This window comes from Bos indicus x Bos taurus, chromosome 26 (assembly GCF_003369695.1).
Source record: "Bos indicus x Bos taurus breed Angus x Brahman F1 hybrid chromosome 26, Bos_hybrid_MaternalHap_v2.0, whole genome shotgun sequence".
Classification (NCBI taxonomy): Eukaryota; Metazoa; Chordata; class Mammalia; order Artiodactyla; family Bovidae; genus Bos; species Bos indicus x Bos taurus.
In genome coordinates, this window is record NC_040101.1 from 27,802,763 (window position 1) to 27,821,059 (window position 18,297).

The following is an 18,297-nucleotide window of genomic DNA, read 5'->3' on the forward strand; positions in this document are numbered from 1 at the left end:
GAATAGCCCTGAGGAGTCTGAAGATAATTCTCTGAAGTCTGTCTCTTCTTCTCTGGGCCAAATAATTCAACCATTCACCTTGTATTTTATCTTTCCTTAGCCTATCTGGACCACCATCTGAGAGACCATTGAGCAAAAGTCCCTGTTTAAATATGACAAGCAGAACAAAACATGGCAAGTACCCAAGGAAGCTCCTATGATGGGTTCATTGTCTCCTAAAATTTTCATGTCACAACTTTCTCTACTCTTTTCATGTCAGGAGCCAATTTTCCATTGTTGGTCAAAATTAAAGTCAACAGCACTTCCTCTTGTTGCTTCCACTTAAGAGAACATGGCAAATTAATAATTTATCAGATATCTTCTATTTAGCAGGTGACCAACGACTGAACGACTTCACTTTCACTTTTCACTTTCATGCGTTGGAGAAGGCAATGGCAACCCACTCCAGTGTTCTTGCCTGGAGAATCCCAGGGACGGGGGAGCCTGATGGGCTGCCGTCTCTGGGGTCGCACAGAGTCGGACACAACTGAAGTGACTTAGCAGCAGCAGCAGCAGCAACTTTCATCAGATGGCCCAACTTTGCTAAGCCTCAGATTCCCTATCTATAAAAAGCAAATAGTAATAGCACCCGGCTTATAAGGTCTGATGATGAGTCAACATGAGATAAGGTAAAGCACTTAGCATGGTGTCTGACACCCAGTAATGAGCCTCGTTAACATTATTATAGTCTTCCCCTGAAGCCCCACCCCAGACCTCTCCACCACTCTCCTACCCTCAGGATCAAGCTTCTCTGCACTCCTGGTAACTTTGCACAGGCTGACAGATGCAACCATCTGTGAAATAAGGGATCCCACTCTATCCCCAGGCTTTAGCCCCAGATCTACAGATACTTCTGAAATGGTGTTTACTTCTTTGAGTTTCAATTTAATGTTATGAAAACAAGACATTTGGGAATGTTCTGGCTGTCCAGTGGTTAGGACTCAGCGCTTTCACTGCTGGGGGCCCAGGTTCAGGAAACTAAGATCCTGCAAACCGTACGGCACAGCCAAAAAATAAATTATAAATAAATACATAAAAACATTTTAAGAGCACTTTTCTTATTTGATCAGACCCTGTGCGTTGCCCGATCACTGTCAGGAGGCCTTCGGCTTCTCAGTCTCCTGTTACTTTTCTCCTGAGGAGGATTACAGGGCAATTTCTCTGGTCTCCCAAGGTATCTATAGACTCCCAGTTAGCTTCCTCTCAGCCCACAGACCTCTGTTTTTTGAGAGATAAACCCTCCCCTTTGCCAGGAAACCACTGCCTGGCATCACAGCCACAGTCCAGAGCATCGACCGTTTTCCAGGACCTTTTCTGCAACTTAACAGAAACCAGCACGCTCACCTTTTATCAGCATGTGGTAAGATGTGCAAGTCTTCACACCCAAAGATAACAAAGACTTCAAGTTCCCACCCCGTAGGGCAGGTTTTGTTGCCAAATTTATGTGCCAAGGTTTTATGATGATAATTACAAAAAAAAAATCTATTTTAATTGCTCTTGTGCCTTCTCAGAATTTTCTGTTTGGTTTTTTTTTTTTTGGTCTTGGCTTATATTTTATTCATCCCACCCAGGAATCCTTTCATTAGCTAGTAAGCCATAAAGACACAATCAAGAAACATCCCAGCCTCCTCCCTTAGAGCCGTGAGGCCCTGTGTGGAACTGTTTGCAAATCACTGGTGTAGTTCAACCTCCATTCATCAGGTATCTTATTATTGTAATGCCAGCAGCCCAAAGGCCTGGACCCTCAAAATGGATTTTCTTATGACTAGATCAGATGGAACAGGCTGAACTATGAAATCGCTAAGTTCTAAGAAAAAGTGAAACACAAACGACATTTCCAGGAGCTCCATCCAAAAGTCACTTTACTTCAGTATCTAGGACATTTTAAATCAGTAGCAGATGCCAGCAAATAAAAGGGGAGAAAAAAATACCAACATACATATAAATAAATATACGTTTATGTATACACATGTATGTATATACGTATATGTATGTATATACGTATATATGTATATATGTATATACGTATATGTACATACATATATTCTGTCAGCTGGTAGGATTCAAGCAGCCTGATTAGTATCTTACGGCCAAACACCCTCAAATCTTTTAAGAACAAAGACCTGAAAAATATAACGTTCCTTCTAAGACAAGTAAGTATTGCCTCCTTTACCAAGTATTGGCATTTTAGACTTTTGCTGAAACTGGATGAGGAGATACAAATTTCAGTCAGATTTTAAAATATAAGCTGTACTGAACAAAATACAGAAAAACTGGACTACCAAGTAGGAAAGCCCAGCAATTTTAATTAAAGAGATTAAACCTTTGCCGTTCTCTTTAGCAGCTGGACATATTAGGAAGGCATGACCACATTCTCCTGCGGGGCAAGAACCAGCAGCTCCTTAAGAATGTACACTGTACTAGTTTCAAAAAGAAGAAAGCGAGACAGGAGAAGTGGGGCCACCTGCCTGACGGAGGGTGGAAATACATGCACCTCGTTCACGTGGACATCTGAAAAAAGGACCAAAGAAACAGGAATGCTGGGGCCTCCAAGGATGGAGAATCAAGGAAAGTTCACAGTCCTCCAGCCTTTTGGCTGAATGTGTTCTGCAGAAGAATCCTTGGGTTTGGGGCCTCTGCAGATTCCACACACCATGACTCTGCTGAGGTCACCCAAAGAACCAAAGGGCAGCAACGAAAATCCAAGGTCAGCGGTGTGGGTGGGACCTACAGAGAACACTGGTGACTCACGTTAGAACCACTCTCCTTTTCCCAGTGTCATCGCTGCTCATGTTTCAAGATTCCCTTCCCAGCTCCCAAACCCTCTCTGCCATCTGTTGAGGGCTAATGCTTTCCTGGGTAGCTCACTCTTAGGTCATAGAACCATGGACTTTTAAGAGCTCAAAGAAAAACTGAAAATGGCCTTAACTGAATAGAAGGAGCAGACCTGGCCAGCCAGGCTTTGGCGGGGTCAAGGGAGGCGATCAGAAGAATTATGAAAAGGAAACATGCAGAATTACCTGGAGAACCTGCTGCTAACAACTCTGTTCTGCTGACAACAAAGGTACGAGACAGGGACAAAGGAACTGAAAAATGGAGAAAAACAGGGTGAGACGGTTTCAAAAGGCAAGACAGGAGCTCTCTGTAATCAAGGGACAGGAGTGGATACCTGTTCTACTCATATGAGTATTCGGTTCCAGATATGCAGAAGCCTATATGATATTATATAAACCAAGAGAACACACACTGCTTTCCAGGAAGAGGAATATAGGGAGGCTGAAATCGGGAGAAATTCCACTCACATGCTTCTTTACTAACCTAGAAACCTCTTAAGCCATTAATACCCAATTGCGGTTTATAGCTCAAAATGTGCTCTTAAGGACTTCAAACACAGCTAGCCACACAGACTGGGAGCTCGACCCGTCATCTGCCCCAGGAGCATGACCCAAGACGCTTTTGCCAAAACACGGCGATGTTCGTTCAGTGCACAGCCTACAGCATCCCCATCTCTGCCAAGCAATTAGTTATTCAATTCATTTACACTCTTAATTAGTCTGATTGTAACTTTGACTGGATTGTTTGAAATTGCCAAGTATTCCAAAGCAATTCAAAGTATCAGAGGAAGGTCCTGGGTTGGCCAAAAAGTTCGTTCGTTTTCCATAAGCGCTCACCCAAAAAATTTTTTGGGTAGCCCAATAAACAAACATCATATGCAGATTTCCTGGGAGTGGCAGACCAAAGTCAAACAAAATGCCCTACCAGGCAGGGGTCATATTTCCTGGGCAGGTTGTTTTTTTTTTAATTGAGATATAATTTGACAAGTAACTGGGCAGGACTTGATAACTGATTACCACAGGGTTTTCTAGGCAATCAACAATAACAAACAGAAACATTATCTTGAGACTACAATACTAATGCATCTCTCAATGGATATACAAACCCTGAATCCTAATTGTAAAGTCAAGTAAAATACTGGGCTTTTGTAGTAAGCAGGATGCTAATTCTCATCCTTCTGGACATTTGCATACTAGGTAAGGCTATTGCAGCTCCACATGCTTTCTGTATGGAAGGCCTGCTCTTCCTTTTCTGAATGCGATTTACCCCTATATGAATCCATAGTTCAGTATGAACTGGGCTAATATTTAGGTTTCAAGAACTAGTAACCAATAAAAATGTACAACTTACATTTTTACAAAGAGGACTAGCTTTCTTTTCAAAGCCACCTTATACACTGATTCTGCTAACCTGGGCTAACATGAGGATGGTTGCCAAGCAAGAGTCACAATCTCAACACCTTGTGTTAATATAAACATTTCCTCTTGTTCCTTAAAGGTTACAAAGCCCTTGTATGAGTATCACCACATTCTACTCTAACAATCACAGGAGATGATCTTACATCCTTTTAATAGTGAGGAAGCCAAGGGCCTTTCTCAGTTGGGAGACCCATAAATGATGGAACTCAGGCTGTCACCCAGGTCTTCTCGACCTAGTTAAGAATGTCCCTGTCCTCTCACTAGCAGTGAAAACAGATCATCTTCAGGTTTACAGCAGATACCTATTAATTGTATGGGGTTCAACAGGCTTGTGCTCACACTAGGTGTCAGTTGGCACTTGACAATGGAGATGCTGGCCCATGGAACTCAGTAACCTGCACCAGGGCAGTGAGAAGATGCATGGGGGCAGGGGAGGCTTCAAACCTCAGAATTCTTGACCTTCTCTTGCTTTCTGTTACATCTCTGGGTGCCTGAGACACCATGTGACGCAGTAAATGAGGACCAAGGTCACAACACAGACTTGTCTGGAGACGTCCCCTCCCCTTCATGGGTGATTTTTAAGTTTGAGGTTTATAAGGAAGGTATTTCCTAGCAACACAGCATGTCATTAGGCATTCTGACCACAAGGTGGTACTCCAAGCCCTGTTTACCTGCCTGCCCTGCTGTGCTGTGCTGACTCCTGTTCAACTCTTTTTGACCCCATGGACTGTAGCCCACCAGACTCCTCTGTCAATGGGGTTTCTCCAGGCAAGAAGACTGGAGTGGATAGCCTATCCCTTCTCCAGGGGATCTTCCTGACCCAGGAACCGGGGTCTCCTGCACTGCAGGTGGATTCTTTACTAGCTGAGCTACCAGGGAAGCCCACTGGCCTGCCCAGTTAAAGCAAAGGAAGCTACAGAGAAACTATTCAAGTCCCATCCCAGAGGTGAGCCAAGTCTCTGCAGCCACATTCCCATTAGCACAGACCCCGCTTTCTGGCATTTTGTGTCAGAGAACTGGATTGATACCCTGAAGGTATACCCAACCTTACTTGGCAGACTTAATTGGCCAGCTCTCTAGTTAAGAAGAACTACAGGCAATGGATATGTATCAACACTTATCCTCAGAAAAGTGAAAATTTAAAAAGTCCAGAATAGTTAACACCTAAAAGATTCAACAGTATCTAGTGGTGGCCAGGTGGACGTGAGGCAACTGGAACCCTCGTTAGCAGGGGCAGGCGTGTGGAAACTCCTCAGCACTCTGGGAAACTGGCAAGAGCTATTAACACGGGCCCCAGCGTTCCGCTCTTACATGTAGACCTGACAGAAGTGTCTTCACCACGGGACATGTGCAGTGTTACTGCCACACAATTCACAGTTGCCTCCAACGTGAAGCTACCCGTGTCCACCAGCACCGAAAAGAACAAACGCACTGGTGTATATTCACACTGTGGAACACTATACGGCCATGAGAAGGAAGACTGTAAGCTCGCACAGCAGTACAGATGAAGATGACCAGGACAACCCTGGGTGGGAGAAGCCAGATTCAGTGTAATAATTCCACTGACCTGAAGTTCAAAAAGAGGCAAAACTTATTAAGGCTCAGAAGTCAAGACAGTGGTTACTGTGGGGAGACAGTAACTAAAAGGGAGGGTGGGGTGTCGGGGGGTGGTTTCCTCTGAGGGTTGGTGATGCCCTTTCTGTCTCCTGATTTGGGAGCTGGTCTACACAGGAGAGCTGAGTTTGTGAAAACTTCAGAGGTATATATGTACGAGGTGAGCAGTGTTTTTTGTATGCAACTTCAATAAAAAGTTCATAAAGTAAAGAAACAAGCCTTGTGTTTAGCCAGCAGGTACAGAGATAAGAGTGACAGTACAGGGCGTTATTTCCTGACACCTAGCCCTGCCCTGAGGCTGACCAGGACACTCACCTGGGGAGGCTGTGAGGGCCATCACACCATAGTATGAAAAAGCACTGGCTTCAAACTTCATACCTTCTTTTCCAGCTTCTACTTCCACTTTCCCCTGTGAAAAGGAAAAAGGGAGCATTTTCAGCCTACTTATATGAACCTCTTTGTAAATTCTATGCAAGATTTAGTCCTTCCTCAGATTTTGGTCTGAATTCCTTTCCCAACAATACCAAGCAAGTAAAAAGCCTCAGGTAGCCCTTTCCCACTTAGACAGAGGAGAGGGTTAATCCACGAGAAACTGGATTTAGCTGGAGGTGAACTGGGGATGGTAGTGTGATGTTTAATTTCCATGAGTTCACTTAGTAGTCCCCAGCACCCCTGTTCATGGATTCAAGAGCCCTCCCAGGAACAGAAGGATAGGGCTCTTGCCCCATCCACGGGGCAACACTGAGAAAGCGCTCTGTGACCGTCATCCAGGCAGTCCCATGGGAGCCTGAGTCGGAGCAGAGTCAGGGTCAAGGGCCAACATGGTTTGTGACCATGAAACAAGGAGGACTAAACCAGTTCCTGAGGGCAGAACTTACTCTTCTCTCCCTATCATAGTCGTGACCAATTGAGCAAACAGCCCGCAGGCCAATCCCTGGTCATCCAGACACCCAAGAGGCGCCGCGACACTGCGGTGCTCCTCTCGTCTTGGAAAAGCACCTAAGAAATGTCTTTCCATTAGGACAAGACCTCTTCTAAGGTTCTTCCTTCTTTCCTTCCTCTAACTTGATCACAACTTCTTCACTCTCACCATTTCTTCTGGGACAGGCTGTGCTTTACTTATTCCCCCAGCCTTAGGGTTCACCATAATCTTTTCATGGTAGGTGATATCAACATGCATTTTTCTGGGCTACCGGAAAACCCTCAGAAGCAAGTTGTATTCTAGATTTCTAAGCCAAGGATCAGGAAAGTCCTTGCTCATCTTACCTGTAATTCTTGCCTCTCTGGTAAGAGTGTACCTTCATGGTATATCCTTTACCATGCATAAACAAAGCTTAAGCTACCATTTATTGAAGAGGAACTGTGCCAACAATCATACTGCTTTATTAATTCACTTAATGCTCACAATTCTATGAAGCAGACACAATCATCACCCTCATATAAATCAGGAGAACGGGGCTCAGAAAGATGAAGTGACCAAGAACAAGCTCTTAATCAGTATGCTACACTGTCACCCACGAATCCAAACTCTCACCACTGTGATCACTCCCTTTTATTCTACACTAAACTCCCATTTATGGAAATCTTTTCTCGAATCCCTTCCTCAGAAAGCCATCTGTTGTCTCTCTTTTAGGTTTTCCTTCACTCGATGGAAAATACTAGTTTTATCAATCTCCAACCAATTCTCTTGCTATTATACAAAATCAACCTGCAAACCAAAAGGTGCTAAAACCCTGACCACACAGGGTCCTATAGGAGAGGCTGTGCAGCCTTGTGAGAAGACAGCCTTTGTGCTCCAAGAGCACACAGTTCAGGTAAGGGGAGAGCACATGAAACGCCATGATACAAGGCAGTGAACAAAAATTCCACATGAGGAAAAAGACAAGAACACAAGGACTTCAGGGAGAGAAAAAAATTACTTTCTGTTCTTGTATAAAGACAAATTTTACACAGGAAGGAAAACCTAAGGAGTAGGATTTGAGCCAAGAGAAGGGAACAGTGTCAAGGAAGGTCAGAGGTGGGCAACAGCAGGCTCAGTGGGTTTACCAGGGAAGAAGGGGAGAGGGGTTTGAAGAGAGTTTGGTGAGCAGGTTGGACTGTGGAGCTCCTTGAAGGATGGGCCAGCTCAGTAAGGTTCTTGAGAAGGTTTCAGGAAGATCAAGTCTAGATATACACAAAGGCAGTAACCACAGGACTGGAAAAAGATCGCCATGAGAGGAGCCATGGATAAAGAATGAATATAATTTAGTGAAACCGTAAGGGAGAAAAGCATAAGGAGAGAAAGGAGGGGTGTCGAAAATTCCAAGAAAAGTTTGCTTTTAGTGACTTGAAGAACGGGGACTCCATGCGTGGAGGTGGAAACACTAGGAAGGGCGGTGATGGGAGCTGGGAAAAGAGGACGAACGCCCTTCAAGAAAACAAGACCTTTCGAAGAGCCCATCAAAAAGGCTGAAATGGAAGAACAAAGGTCAGGGAAAAGGTCAGCATTGGAGATGGGGATGTGAGAGAGAAGAGAAAAGTGGGTGGGAAGAGAAAAGTGGGTGGAAACAGAAAAGAAGCAACTGCAGACTGTGACTGAGAGCTGGAGGAAAAACAAACAGAAGTAGAACCAGACGACCGCATCACCGCAGAGGAGCGGAAGAACCTCAGAGTGAAGGGACAGACGACCACATCACCGCCGAGAGGACGAGGGAAAGAACCTCGGAGAAAAGGGAGGGACGACTGCATCACCGCAGAGAGGAGGAGGGGAAGAACCTCAGAGTGAAGGGACGGACGACCGCGTCACCGCAGAGAGGAGGAGCGGAAGGACCTCAGAGTGAAGGGACGGTCACCTCACCGAGGAAGGCACTGTGGCCTGAGTGGGTCTTTTCCCGAAGAAATCAGACAATGGATGGAAAGGGAGGGCAGGCGGGACAAAGCACAGGAGGCAGGGCCACAGAGGGGAGATGGCAGCAGGGTGAGGAGGGTGCTGTGGGGTTAATGAGGGCTATTCTGTCGTTTTTGTTGTTTAGTTGCTAAGTTATGTCTGACTCTAACACTCTTGCCTGGAAAATCCCATGGACGGAGAAGCCTAGTAGGCTGCAGTCCATGGGGTCGCTAAGAGTCGGACACGACTGAGCGATTTCACTTTCACTTTTCACTTTCATGCATTGGAGAAGGAAATGGCAACCCACTCCAGTGTTCTTGCCTGGAGAATCCCAGGGATGGCGGGGCCTGGTGGGCTGCCATCTATGGGGTCGCACAGAGTCGGACACGACTGAAGCGACTTAGCAGCAGCAGCAACACCATGGACTGCAGCCCGCCAGGCTCCTCTGTCCATGGGATTTCCCGGGCAAGGATACTGGAGTGGGTTGTTGCCATTTCCAGGCAGAAAGGGAAGACAGTTAGAGGAGGGAGAAGAGGTGGGAACTTAGGGAGCAAAAGCCAAAAGCTGGCGGGAAAGAATAGGAGGCAGGTCCCTAAGAGAGGTACGGAAGGACAATATTCAGAAATGGTAAGCAAGAGAAATGGAAGTGCCCGTTGGTGGATACCTTCAGTTATATGTCCATTTCGTCATGGACTAATCCTTGATTTTGTATCAGGGAGCTAGGATGCACATAGATGCTATTTGAAAATGTCTGCCTTGGTGATTGTAAACTCAAAAGTGGCTGCAAGACCATCTCCTAACCTGCATTTCTATGCAGAAAATCAGGAGGCAGGATCAAATGCTGTAAAGACTCTTAATGACGTCCATCTGTATGAACCACCCGTTGATCTGGATCTTTTAATTTTTTTTTTTTTTAAAAGAACAAGTGACAGGGCCTTCCGTGTTCTGTGTCCCTGCAAATGGGTATCAGCTCTGGAAACTCTGGGCATTCTGGCCTCTCGAAAGACTCCCCACAAGCTGTCAGTTAGACCAGGACGGCTGCTCAAAAATTCTCAGCCCCCTCAGGTGATCTCTCCCTGCTCCCTAAGACTGGCTGGCAGGCAGAGGAAGATCAGCTACCTTCCTTGTGGAGTCTACCGAGTCTAGATCCATCAGATTAAAGGCAGGTATACTAGGTCAGTGGTTCCCAGCTTGGATCCCAAGAACTAGGAAAATCCATCTTCCTCCTCAGGAACAAAGAGAGGGTTGCCACATTTTTATTTCATAAGAGATTTTTTTTTAAACACACAGCTATCTGTGTGAGACCATGATTTCACAGAAGCCCAGATATTTTAATCCCCAATATAGAAAATACATAATTTCAGAATGTGTGCTTAGTCGCTCCGTCGTGTCGGACTCTGTGACCCCATGGACGGTAGCCCACTAGGCTCTTCTATTCATGGGGATTGCCAGGCAAGAATACTGGAATGGGTTGCCATGTCCTCCTCCAAGGGATCTTCCCAACCCAGGGATCGAACCCAGGTCTGAATTGCAGGCAGATTCTTTACCAGCTGAGCCACCAGGGAAACAAACTGAATACACATAGCTGCATGAAGAACTCATTGCCACTGTCCTTTATTCCCCTCATTTTGCCTCAAACTGGAGAAAACTTTGTCAAGTATCAAGCATTTAGGAACTGCTGCCCTAGGCTAATCTTGCTTCATTTATAAAACGTTAGTAGAGAAGACGAACCCTATGGTTCTTTCAGTTCTAACATTCTGTGATTCTACAACCCCCAAAACTACCCAGACCTCCTTCTCTAGAGTGAGGCTTTCCTGACCGGCAAGTTTTAAAAACATCCAGTGAACACATTTTTATTCATCTGTGTGTGTCAATGACTCAGAAAAGTGACCATTTTCAAGTAAACCTGCTGCTGCTGCTGCTAAGTCGCTTCAGTCGTGTCCGACTCTGTGCGACCCCCTAGAGGCAGCCCACCAGGCTCCCCCGTCCCTGGGATTCTCCAGGCAAGAACACTTGAGTGGGTTGCCATTTCCTTCTCCAATGCATGAAAGTGAAAAGTGAAAGTGAACTCACTCAGTTGTGTCCAACTCTAGTGACCCCATGGACTGCAGCCCACCCGGCTCCTCCATCCATGGGATTCTCTAGGCAAAAGTACTGGAGTGGGGTGCCATTAAGTACACAAAACAGCGCTGCCCTTTGAGGAAATAAGTATTTTGCTGGGCTCAAAACAATCAGGGAACTTCTCAGATAACGACTTTCTATATACGGAAGGGGCTATGTATCAATTTTACTTTTGAAACATTCATGGCTTTGCTCTAGCCTGTCACCAAAAAAAAACTGGGACAGGGCAGGACAGACTCCCAAAGGAAGAAGGGGCATCACATGGGTAAACTGACCAACAGGAAGAAGGCTTCACTGCCCCAAGCAAAGCTGCTGGCTCCTCGAGTACAGTGACTCCCACAGGATCCCACCTTTCCTTGGAAAAAGGTGTAACTCCTTTCAAAGTTTCTAAGCATCCACAAAGTGCTCAGTGATCACATGGACCTGGCCTCTAGGGAGAAGCCTCAGCTGTCCTCGCTGGCATGAACAAGGTCAAGCGATCAGTGGAGGCCATGGGCTCATGGCTGAAGACCCTCAGATCCCATATGCTGAGCAGCTACTTGGTCTCCTGCTCACTCTGGAATTGAGTTCTCTTTTTATTTCCTGTTTTTCAAATCATCATCACAAGTAGGCTTTGACACGTACAGGGAGATACCATTAAATGCCAGGTCACCAGCACTACCCAATAGGAAGAGGAACACCACCCATCCACTCTAAAGCAATATTTTTCAATCTGGAGTCCGCAGATGTTGTCCTGGGACTCAGCAAGTTCATAAATGCTTAAATTAAAAAAAATTTTTTTTTGATGGTCAAAAATTAATGTACACATATTTCAGGCTATCTCGTTGACCATCATCTAACCAAGTGCTACCACCAGATGTCAGTGCCAGCACTTGCCTTTACTGCTCAAATCTCTCTGTTAGGAAGCTGTTCTTACTACATAAATCATTGTGGCTAAGCCTTCTACTCATCCAAATGGGAGTTTGTTAAGACTCCACCCTAGATGTAATGAATCCTCAAGAGATTCCCAAGCACACTGAAGTGTGAGAAGCACTGAGCCAAAGAGAAAGCAGCGAGGAGGACTAAACATAGAAATAATCCGGTCACACCCAGCAGAGGCCAACTAACAGCACAACATACTGTACAAACATACAAAGTAGCTCAAGCTGAGCACAGGGCTGGAGGGTGCCTTCCTCGCCAGGTGCAGGGGAGCCGAGTGCGCTGGATGCAAGAGCAACAGTCTGGGCCCACTGGCACTTTCCTGTCAGCCGAACAACATCATTTACACATTCAAAGTGCTAATTACAAACTTGCTCTCTTTATTGTTCTATACAAGAGTTCTCCGCTCAAAGGGTTCAAAAGGAACTTATATTGGTTTCATATTGGGTTGGCCAAAGAGTTTTTTGAGGTTTTTCTGTAAGGTGTTATGGAAAAACTCAAATGAACTCTTTAGCCAACCCAATATTTATACATACTTTTTTAAAAAAAATAGGGTTGACGCTAGGTAGCTAATTTTTTTCATTAACGTGACTGTGTCATCAGTACATGAGTCAAGAGTGAGGAAATATTATCCACTGAGACACATAAGATCCTGCAACTCAAAACTCCATGAGAAGGTTTGATATTGAAGGCTTAAAATTCCTTTCCCAAATAGCAGGTGAAATGATGTTAAGTATTGTGTTTTTTGTTCACTGTTCATCATGGATTTTTACAGAGATTTTTTTTGGTGGGGGTAGAGGGTTTGTTTTCTAAAATCAAGAATGGATGTTTACCTCTGTCAGTTGCCTTTTTGATAACTATCGATAGTATAAGGATTTTTTCTTTTACTGCTTTCTTAATTAACATGGCATATTTTAGTTTTGTTGTCCTTTTATTAAACTGGCCCTAAATTTCTAAAATAATCCTAATTCAGTCACAGTGAATAACTCTTTGGGTCTACTGTTGGTTTCTAACTGCTATCTTTTTATTTAGGACTTCTCCATCAATGTGGATAAGTGAGACTGGGCCACAGTAGTATTTACTCAGACTTAATTAGATAAGGCCATGTTGTCCTAAAGAATGCATATGACAGTCAATCATTTTTTTTTCTATGTGTGTAATATAGAAATTGAATTCTTTAAAGTCTCAACTTTTCCCCCAAGTGATTCTTTTGATTCTAGCTGCTTTTCAGGGGGGCAAGAGAGAACTTCTAGTTTTGCTTTTTCTCTTATCACATTAATTATGGTATGAGAATACTAAGTTTGTTCATCTTTTAAAAGACCCAATCTTGATTTTGTATATATGTAGAGTTTTTTCACTTTAAAAGTTATTTTCATGACAATCTATTATTTAATTTGTTCTTTTGAGTTTGTTGCTTTGCTCTTTTTCTATTACAGAAAATTATAGGTATCTTTTTTCTTATGCAAATACTTATAGAAATAAAAGTTTAAAATTTGCCATATTATGTATACAGTATTTATATTATTTAATAGTCTTATGGTATTTTATGATAATCTATATATTTTCTCCCTAATTCAGTTGCTACTTAGGGTTTTTAGTTTGCCATTAATTCACAATTTTTAACATATTTAAACAGGTAGTACATACACATGGAAATTCAAAAAGAGCAGTAAGTTTCCCTTCCACCCTATTCCTAGTTCTCCAAACCTCCTCCTCAGAGGCAATGATTATTATGTGTGTGTAAAGGAAGAACGTAGGTTCCTTTAACACAAATGAGAACATCTTATACTGTCTGTTATATACACATCTTTGTAAGAGAACTGACCACAATTTTAAAATAGCTCTGTACTTTTCAATTACGCATTTTTATGTTTAATTTTATTTCATTATGATCTGTGCAGATTGTTTTTATGAAATTTCTTTCTGAATTTACTAGACATTACATGTGACAGCAAATGACCAATTTTTATGAAGTCATATAAAATGTTTTTAAAAGTGTACTTCCCTAGCTTTATATTTAATTTTCTTCAACCTGGTTAATTTTGTTTTATTATGTACACAATTTAAAACTAATATTTTTCCTTCTGTTTTTATGATGGTAGAAAAAAATTTTCCATCAAAATTATGTTCCTATCCATTTCCATTATTTTATTAAGTTATTTAAGGTATGTAGAGCCAATAAAGTTTTCTTTCACTATCTACTGTGTTTTTATCAAAATACATTTTATTTAAAAAACTATTTTCTCAGATAAAACTTGAAAGTGCCTTTTTATTCATCTGTAGTGGGATGTATGTGCCCCATAACCTATAGGATATTCTTTTAATTAAGCTTACTTGAGTGGTTTGCCCTTTGAATAAATTTATTTCATCTAGGGTTTAAACTCAAAATGATGTTTCTATTTATAATTATATTCCAGACATCAATCATTTGATAAGAGTTTTCAAGTATCTTCAGAAGAGGGCAGCTCGCTAGCCCTGGGACAGGAAGGGAAGGCAGCTACTGCTGCTTTCTACTAATTTAATGCTCTTAAAATACAGTGGAACATATTCAATAATCTGGCATGAATTTCCAATGATGGATTAGTGATATTTTAGCTTGGACTATACTCTGTATGGGGCTTCCCAGGTGGCTCAGTGGTAAAGAATCTGCCTGCCAAGGCAGGAGACACAGGTTTGATCCCTGGGTCTGAAAGAATCCCCAGAGGAGGAAATGGCAACCCACTCCAGGATTCTTGCCTGGGAAATCCCACAGACAGAGGAGTGTGGAGGGCTACAGTCCATGGGGTCACAGTCAGTCAGACATGACTGAGCGACTAGGCATATGTTAGACTGACAGGGTATTAGATTTCATTTTGTCATACTCTGCGTACCTCAAGTAACTGGCTGGCTCACAAGAACATGACTTTCACCAAACTCTATAATTTGAACACCTCCATAAATCCTGTACATCTTTATAAAACCCTCATGACATCATCAGTTCCAAGAACTTGTCACATTTACAAAAATATTTAACATGACACAGGTATTCAAATATAGTTACATAGACCTAAAAGTCTTCTGAAAAATATCTTTAAATATTTACTTATAAAAGAACAAAGATTATGAAGTCCCTCTTCCATAAAATCTACTTTTAGATCTATCAGCCAGGAAATGGCTTTCTTACATACCAATAGAGCATTAATGAATCTGAATTCATAAATGCTAACTATATAAAAATCAACAATTGAAAGCCATAGAGTTTCTACTATTACTGAAATTCACAATGTCAACCCTCAGAGTTCTCCGAAATAAACTGTCTTTAATGTCATTTAGCTTCCCTAGGTTTAAGGAATATTCATATCGACCTTTTATGAGAAACATGAATGCTTTTCCTTCACTGTGGTAAATAAAGTTAATTCTCAATAGCCCCCTCAGAGTTTCAAGCTCATCTATCCCCAGAGAAACAAAAAACACAGCTCAGGACTGAATGAGACTAAGTTTAGTAGAAGCATCAGGGTACTGACTTAGAAAACCTGCAAACAGAAGTTTCCAAGGGAACACCCTATGAAAGCAGCATATACCCAGTTAATCCAGACTTTTCTACAGCTCCTGACTTCTGCATCCAGAATTCACTGTACAGGCCAAACATAGGGCATGAACACAACACTTCCCAGAGTCTCCAACATCTAGACATTTGATAAACGTTACTTTCAAATAAAAGAACTTTAGTTCATTTAGATAACTAGGACTTGCTAGATGCAAACTGTAGATGGCCCTCTGCTGCTGCTAAGTCGCTTCAGTCGTGTCCGACTCTGTGCGACCCAATAGACGGCAGCCCACCAGGCTCCCCCGTCCCTGGGAGTCTCCAGGCAAGAATACTGGAGTGGGGTGCCATTGCCTTCTCCTATAGATGGGCCTACCAAGTGCTAATTATACTCTTACAAAGATCCTTCCAATTCTTATTAGGAAGTAACCAAGAAACAGGAGAATGCTAAAAGCGCTAGTATTCTCGTACTGAAATACACTCCGAATTCCCATAAAAGTAATTGTTCACTAAATAGGTATAAGAAATCAATAAAACGAGCACACTGTTCTTTGTACTATGCATGTTGGTCTCCATGCCAAGAACTGTGCTCTACCAGGTGAAACTGTGAGATAACAAGGGCCTCCTGTCAACTCAAGCACAGAAGCCCCTCTAAGAGGACTCAGAATGGAGGGACCTTCTCACCTTATATAGTGGATTATGTTATAGTAAAGAAGGAGGTAAGTAACCACTGCCGTGAGAGGCTGTGATTACCCATCAGTTGCTCATTAAAACAGAATCTGGTTAGTAACCAGGAATAAAAGCAATACATTCGGGTTTTTCCATAACACCTTATGGGAAAACCCAAACGAACTTTTGGGCCAACCCAATAAATGGATTATTCTGACAACATTAAGAGAAGAGATAATAAGTAATCTCTAAGAAGCTGTGTAAGGCCAAGTCTTAATGAGGGATGGAAGAAAGAAAAGACAATGAGAAGAAGACCCAAGGAACTCACAACACTAACATTTCAAATGTCCAGCCAAGATTTAGACACACACAGTTAATTCCCCAAACTCTTCCAAAAAACAAACAAACACCTGAATTCACCCTTCTTCAAAGGAATGCCTCGATGCCTCAGCAATCACCAAGTGCCTATCAGTACTGGAAATTAAAGTAACTAACGACACTGCTTTTGCAGATATGAAAACAGGGAGATGAAATTCTCCCACATATAAGGCCACCCCAGAAGTTAAGTGTGCAATCCTTGACACCCATTCACCTACACCAAGTCTCCTCAGAGCTGGAAGGGTGGGTACTCAATGAGATCAAACAACTATTGATTAATACTTCTGACCTGCAAAATGAGAACGAAGTAGTCTACAGGTTTGTTTCGCTGGTAGAGGTAGTATTCTGGAGCTTTCTTGTTCTTCTCATCATACTTCAGTTCCTGGATGACATTGGGGTGCTTTAGCAGCCTTAGAAGGATCTTCTCTGACATCTGGGATGGGCTAAATGCTTCTACTTCTATAGATATAAACACAACTCGATATTACACTTCAAATGGATGGAAAAAATGATGCTAGTGATTAAAGTGTTTAAAGAATACTTGGAATCGAAGCAATACAGCATGGATTAATGAGACTTCCGTTTCGTGATCCACTGGGGGCAGATAACCTGGGAGAAATTAGAAAATGCTGAATTCTCATGTTTGTTGCTTTAGAATTTTTCTTTTTCAACCTGTCATTGGTATCAGGTATCATAAAAAAAAAAAAAATACCCTCATTTTCTGACTGACACAAAGGAAAATCAACCAGAAGCAGGCTCCATGACTGCCAGGACACCCTGCAACAGGCCACAAAAGACTGACTGTCCAACAACAGCCAAAGGAAGAAGCAGAGGTCAGGAAGCGTCTAAGCGTGGGTTAGTACCAGGTGCTCAGACGCAGTGCTCACATCTCATTCTCCCATCGACTACCCTGAGAAAGTCTGGAAACAGAGGAAGGTAGAGATTCAGAATAAAAGCAAGGCACGTGCACACAACAACATGCACTCCAGCTTGCTATTAAAAAAAAGTAATGTTGATCTGAATTGATAAAGATAGTGATTTCATTTAAAATAACAAAACCCCAAGTTACTGACTTAAGGGTGCTATACTGAAAGTGAACTTTATGGTATCTCTGAGGCAGAATAAGATAACATCTAAATTGTGGTTCTTAAATGATGAAGAACAATATTATCAGAAATAAAAAAAATAAGTTAAAGATATTGTTCATATGTCTTAAAAGGTTTTTAATTATGTTATATGTGAGACCTATAGATTCTGCATTAGTTCAGTGACTTTTTTGTAATAACAAAATAAGATAGTACATCACAGAAGTTTTGGAAAATACAGAAAAAGAGAAAGAAGAAAATAAACCTATAAACCAACCACTCATAACCATTCTGAGCAATTGGTGAATATTTCTTTCCCATACCTCACCTAGGCATGAGTACCATGTACATACGTGTGTGTGTACACTAAAAAATACAAGGATAATCTTGTGTACACATGGTTTTATACTGTTTCTTCTTACTTTACACTAAGTATTTTCACATGTGATAAGTATTATATGATGAGCCTTTCGAGGTATCTGAAAAAATGATCTTAAAGAGTGTATAACATTCCATCACGTGGTTGCTGTTAGCCTTCTTTTCAAAATATCTCAAGTACACTGCATTCAGTTGAAAGGCACTGGCTGCCCATCTTGGACACAGACGTCTTCTATAGGCCACTGGGCACTCTCAGATTCTCTCACACTTCCCCCTGGCCAACAGAGCTCACCCTTCGCCTAGAGAGCCATCTGGGGATGTGAGCAGGGTCAGTCAGTCTCTCAAATCCGTTCGACCTTGACCTCCCTGGAGCAGTCACTGCCGGCTGGGTCGGTGGTTTTAATAATGTGAACACTTGCCTCCTGGAATGGGCCTGAGTTAACAATCTGCTTT

General features: G+C 42.6%; 1 protein-coding gene across 2 annotated transcripts in view; it reads right to left on the reverse strand.

The window, feature by feature from the left end:
* Positions 1 to 18,297, reverse strand: part of CNNM2 (cyclin and CBS domain divalent metal cation transport mediator 2) — a 186,470-nt gene that overhangs the window by 13,087 nt on the left and 155,086 nt on the right. Inside the window, exons 4-6 of one of the 2 annotated variants that reach the window (XM_027528644.1) lie at positions 16,671 to 16,840; positions 6,222 to 6,315; positions 3,060 to 3,125 (exon numbers count right to left, since the gene is read on the reverse strand). In XM_027528644.1, the coding sequence (XP_027384445.1) occupies positions 3,060 to 3,125; positions 6,222 to 6,315; positions 16,671 to 16,840 (330 nt within the window). The remainder of the gene's footprint in view (positions 1 to 3,059; positions 3,126 to 6,221; positions 6,316 to 16,670; positions 16,841 to 18,297) is intronic. The other variant, XM_027528645.1, reaches the window with a different exon arrangement.